At 60.1% G+C, this 6,000-nt stretch overlaps 1 protein-coding gene across 1 annotated transcript in view; it reads right to left on the reverse strand.

Annotated features, from left to right (window-relative positions):
* The window catches only part of TSC22D3 (TSC22 domain family member 3), a 50,018-nt gene extending 44,220 nt beyond the window's left edge, over positions 1 to 5,798 (reverse strand). The window contains exon 1 of the mRNA XM_048863522.2: positions 5,352 to 5,798. Coding sequence (XP_048719479.1) covers positions 5,352 to 5,665 — 314 coding nt within the window. The 5' untranslated portion in view covers positions 5,666 to 5,798. The remainder of the gene's footprint in view (positions 1 to 5,351) is intronic.
* Between the last annotated feature and the right edge of the window lie 202 nt (positions 5,799 to 6,000).

Below are 6,000 nucleotides of genomic sequence, written 5' to 3' on the forward strand. Positions count from 1 at the left end.
TCTAGCACAGGGCTGGCGGGCTGGAAAACGCCAGTGACCTAAGGGCTAATGGCTCCACACAATGATTATATCTTAGCTGCAAGCTAGGCTCAGGAGATGTCAACGCCCTGTTATGTCTCTCCTGCAGTCTATCATCCAGGCTCTGTTCAGGGCAGAGCGTATGGTCTCCAGTGAGGAGGCCTCCACCCCTGATCTTGGGAGACAGTTCCACAATCTAACTCTGGCCCCTGCCTCAATTTCTTTCACACAGCTTTATCCTATTACAGCCCCATGGATTCACCAGGCAGCACCTCTACCTTCACATGCTCCGCTTCTCTGAAGACACTCACCTACACCTGCTCATGCTCCCTGGCTGATTTGACATGTTTGAGGCATTTAGCTCTTTTCAGGTTTCTGCTCCAGTCCCTCTGTCCCCTGGATCATTCTTGTTGCTCCTCTCTCAATTCCCTCACATTTCTCATTATCCTTCGGGTTCCATATTGCCCAGAGCCGATCACACAATCCTGCTGGGATGGGCGTCTCCCCAAGGACTCCCCTCCCTGCACCAGGACAGGAGGACTGTGTGCGCACAGCCCCCAAACTGGCATCCCCTTGCTTCTTGCTGCATTGCAACCCCTTAGCTCCTTACAAAAGGCCCAGGTGGCATTAATTACTCTAAGGAGCTGGAGCGAGAACAGGGTGTCGCAACAGCTCTGAGCAGATCCAGGGCCCTCAGAGAGCCAAGCCCAGAGCCTGGCTCTGGGGTGGGAGCCAGAAGCCAAGACAGTGGAGCCAGCCACAGCATATCCAGGCCTCTGCGAGAGCCAGGGGAAGCCAATCAGGCCTGCCAGAGTCCTTGAGCTCTAGAGGTGCAGAGCTGGTGGGGGCATGCGCTGGGCCAAAGGCAGTCTCAGGTCACTTGCCCACCCCTGTAAAAAAGGCACAGCAGCCCAATGCTGTGCGGAGGGGCTGGGGGAAGAAGTGCTAAACACTAGCTTGGCTTGTGACAAGAGCGTGTGGGGCTTAGGGCTGGCCTGGGGACCCCATTTCCAGCTCCATGCCGCCGCCCAGGCTCCAGCTTAAACCCTTCACCCCGAACCACCTGAAACAACTCACAGAGAGCCAATGGTCAGAGCTGGGCCAAGACTCCACTGTCCACCGCCAGTCACGTGGTCATAAGTGTCTCAAGGGGTGATGCTGCCCCTCCACTCCTCCATGCTGCTGCCTACGCAGTCAGACTCAGCTGGGTCTGGGATGGGTGATCCTGGGGTGAGCCACACAACCAGGGAAGCGACTGGCTGCTGAGCTCCCTTCTCCTGCATTCTCAGAGCCACAGGCCAGGGAACAGCCTCGTGCCCTCACTGACACACATGGGCGTGAAACAAATCAAGGCTCCCTGCTTACTCTCCAGGCAGGAGGGTTTCCCCATCTGCTTGGCAGAGGTGTGAAGGCCTGCCTTCTCCCCAGCCGGGCTATGCAGCTGAGGAAAGTGTGCATATGCAGTAGGCTGTGCAACACGCCTGGAAGCAACACTCCCAGGACAGAGCGATGAGGCCTGGCCAGTACCTCCCAGGCTGGTAGGCCCCGATGCTCAAAGAGATTTCATTGAGGCCCTAACTTCCACTGAAATCAATGCCAGAAGAAGCCAGACTCCCTTTGAGAATCTGGGCTGAGAGGCCTGCGCAGAGCCATCCCAGCGCCAGGCTCGGAGCGCTGTACAAAGCGGGGTGGGGTGGAGTGTGTGTGTCCTGAGCATGGATGGGGGCAGACACTTAGAACTGAACTGCCCCACTCCAGACACAGTTGCAGGGGCTCTCTCCATCCCAAGCTGATCCAACCCCTCCCCCACAGTCTGGATCCCAGCTCCACTGCTCAAGCCCCTCCACTCCACTTCGACTGACTCCTGTGCCTGTGGCGAGCACCACCCACCTTGTCTCCTGCCCGAGTTTACCCAAGGGTGGGCGTCGTGTATCCATAAACCTTACTGATCATCCTGGATATTCTGCTGCTGACAGGCCTTCTTGTCCCCTGCCGGGATGGGAATTAATCCTCATTACCAAAGGCCATAAACCCATCCAGTGCTTCTAGGGAGCAAAGGTGCCACGGAGGTGGGCCTCAACTCTAGTGTGTCCCTAGCAGGTGGTTTATCAACGCGCCCTCACCCAGCACCCCCGAGGCAGCCCTGCCACGCTACTGGCTCTCAGTTCTCTGGGCTCGTTAGCCAGGAGGAGAAAGTTCAGGCTGAAGCAGAACAGCCACAAACAAAGATATTGGGCTTCTGCACAGTTCTAGATGCCCAAGGGCGATGCACCAGGCACTGGGCCTCAACTCCATGCAGGCAGTTCCCGTCCTGTTCAAGCACATCACCCCCAGGTGCCCACAGAACAACGGGGTGGCGTGCAGCAGGGAGCCCTCTTGGCTCAGATGATGCAGGGGCATGTTAGCAGCATGTTAGCCTGGTCAGAGAGGCAGTGCACACTAGGAATGCTTTGTCCTGCCATCCACATGCTGCACACAGGAACAAACTGAGCCTCGCAGCCCCCTGGGAGAGGAGTCAAGATCATCATCCCAGTGTTAGAGAAGAGGAAGCTGAGGTATTGTGAGGATAAGGGACTGGACCAAGGCTGCTGGTAAGTGAGCAGCAATGGAACCCAGGAGTCCTGCTCCTAGGCATGTCCTGTAGTAACCACCAACCATCCTCCCATCTAAACAGCAGTGAGCATGAAGCAGAGTGAGTAGAAGCAATATTCAGTGTGAGGAGGGTGATGCCAGGAGCTGCTGGCACTGCCCAGACCCTGCTTCTTACATGGTGGGGCTACACTGAGCTCCGCCAGGACCAAGGGCCCAGGCAGTGTCTCATTTCCCTTCCCCAGCCAGAATGCCCACAGGTTTATGGGATGGCGGTTTCCCCCGGGAGAGAGAACTCACTCTTCTCCCTGCCGTTTTCCTCTTGATTGGTTTTGTGATGGAGGAGAGGCAGCTCCTGCCTCCCGCAGGCATGGTCATTAGGGCGTGGGCAGGAATGCCTCTCGCCTTGGCTCCCAGCCCAGCTCCTGCCTTTGCCACCTGAGTGCTAGCCCCACTTATGTAAGCCCCAGGAAGAGGGACTCCACTAGGGTGGCTCTGAACAAGCAGCCTGCCTCAGTCTCTGACTGGCTGCCAACCCCGTCAACTCCACCAGGCAGCAGCGAGATGTTGGTCCTGCACTGGCGCAGGCATGAGGAGCCACGTGCACACTGGTTTGAGATGGAAACATGCATGTGCACGTGCAGCTTTGCACATGGCTGCTTGCGTGTGTTGTGCAGGCATGTGTGTCCCAGTGCACCCGTATGTACATTGACATGTGCATATGAAGATACAAGCTTACACACGTGTTTGTGTAAGCCTGTAACCCTGCATGCCGGGTTGCGTGTGTGTGTACCTGTAAGTGTACATGCAGGAATGCACATGCATGCAGATGTAAGCAGGCGTGAGGGGGAGGTTGCTGCAGAGGCAGGGAGAGGTGCTACCCAGATGCGGGTGTGCGGGAGCACAGATGTGCATATTGCCCAACTCTGACTTACCCACAACAGGTTGCTGTGGGAGGGGAACATCCCCCAGACCTTATAATGAACACAAAGCCAGGCCCCCCTTAACACAGCTGCTAATCAGGGTGTGAGCAGGCCTGTCGGGTTCCAGGGGAAGCTGTAACACCCCCCACACGCCACCATGTCACACACTTGCACCACCAGTCCACCCCTAAACACCTCCTGGGGACACAGCAAAGCAGGTGGTTCAGCCCTGATTCCTTTTTCCTTCAGGTGAGATCCCCAGGAATGTTACAGAAGCCTGGCCTGATGGAGCCAGCCCAGCTCTGTCTCCAGCTGGGACCTCGGACAAATACCGGCCCTACCTGTGCCTCAGACTGTATAAAGGAAACCAACTCCGGCACAGGAGGGTTAAAGAGCTAATGCTCCGCGAGGGAAGTGCTGAGTCAGGGCAGATAGCTCTCCCCCCGCCCCTGGCAGAGAGAGATAGCAGGGAATGCTGCCCCCCACCTCCCCACGACAGATCACCTTCCCTAGGGCTTCAGACACAGCCTGCAAAACAGCCACAGCCCGCCCAGTGTCGCCCCCGGCCCCCAGCTATTTTCCTCTCTCACACCAGTCTCTGAGGATCATCTCGGCCAGAGGTGCCACCCAGTTCTCGGGTGAATGGGACCAGAGGAAACTCCTAGGGTTGTGATGTGACTGCGCTGGTGCGGCAGTGATGCAGTTGTGCAGGGCACCCATACGCATACAGGGAGGGGACTTGGGCAGCCCCATCTCTGCACAGCCAAGAAGCCCTGATCACAGACCAACAGGCCGGTGCCCCGGAGCGCACAGGCTTGCCGTAAAACACCTTTGCTCAGGGTTGACAAAGTTACTACAGCTGGATCCACGGCCGCCTGGGAATTCGCCTTTCAAACCCCAGAAACATCACTCTGGCCAAGGCGGTTTGATCAGGGAGCACAGAGAAAACAAGGAGGAGTCCTTGTAGCACCTTAAGACTAACACATTTATTTGGGCATAAGCTTTCCTGGGATATAACCCACTTCAGAAGAGAACAGAGAGAGCACAGAGACAGGCTGCAGGCGAGCTACCAAAGCAGGCCAGGGATAGCCTGGGCTCCTGGGTTCTCCCCCCAACTCTGCCACTCACTCCCGCGGTCGCCCCGTGTGCCTCAGTTCCCCCTCCCCCAGCAGGTGATGAGGCGCAGCGCAGGGGAGGTTTAGGAAAGGGCTAGCGGCGGCCTGCATGGAGCGGCGGGTCCGAGAGCCAAGCCCAGCTCGGAGGAGCAGGGTGGGCCTGGCAGCATGACTGGAGGCAGGCGCACCATGTCCTGGGAATCACACAGGTGGCCAGTGCGTAGGGGGGAGCCGGACAGTAACCTCAACCCGAGGCTGCATACACGCAATGCCCCAGCGCTCCCAGCAGCCAGGCTGCCGGGCATCCGCCCCAGGGACCGACTAACAACACGGAGTGAACAACTCACACCCCTGGGCCCAGATCCGCCACTCTCAGCCCCCACCCGGGCTCGCCAGGACAGCGGCCTCCCCACTGCTGGGCGGTTCCCCCCGCCCGAAGTGATTTCCACGGTGCTAAGCCCAGGCTGGGGGCGCTGGATCAGCTCCTGCCCCCGATCCGAGACAGCTCAGCGGCCACCGGCCACGGAGAGGCACTTTCTGAAAGGTATGCAGGTGCCTAACGAGGCAGGCCGTGCCCTGGAGATGTACCAAAGCCCGCGGTCCCCAATCTCTGTGGGCCCAGGGCTTCCTTGGGCCCCACCCCGGGAGGAGCGGTGCGTCCTGGCCAGCCAAAGAAGGGACCCCGGCGCGCCCCGCCCGGCCTCACCTGTGGAAGAGGAGCAGGATGGAGAGCAGGGTCTGGTCGATGTTGCTGTTGCAGATGCCCTGGTTGAGCAGGTAGCAGGGGTCCCGCACCACGGGCTCCAGCGAGTCCTGCCGCATGATGCTGCTCAGCTTGTCGGCGTTCAGGTTCTCGCACACTAGCTGCGCCCGCAGCTGCCGGAAGTTGCTCACCGTGGGGCTGCCCAGGTTGTTGTTCTCGCCCCCGGCCCCCTCCTCCAGGCCGCTGCGGTTGGCCAGGTCCAGGCAGCAGCTGCAGCAGTCCAGCCCCACGGGCGAGCGGCACTCCTCTGAGGCCATCGCGGGCACCCAGCCGGCCGCGGCCGTCCACCCACCGCCCGGAGCGGCTCCCTGGGCGCCCGAGCCCGCTGCGCTTCCACAGTGGCCCTGCGCCGCCCCGCTGCTGCCCCGAGCGCCACGGGAGGAAAATAGCCACAGCGGCTGATCAGCGCCCGGCTCCAGTCAGCCCAGTGCACACGCCCAGCCCCGCCGCGGGAGCGGCTCCCCCGCCCGGGCAGCTGATTGGCGAAGGCGCCTCCACCCGGAGAGCCCTCCCCCCGCACACCCCGCCGGGAGTCCCGCTGGCCGGGCGCCCGGGAGCAGGGAAGGACAGCTCCGCCGGGGCACAGGGCAAC

This window comes from Caretta caretta, chromosome 9 (assembly GCF_965140235.1).
Source record: "Caretta caretta isolate rCarCar2 chromosome 9, rCarCar1.hap1, whole genome shotgun sequence".
NCBI lineage: Eukaryota > Metazoa > Chordata > Testudines > Cheloniidae > Caretta > Caretta caretta.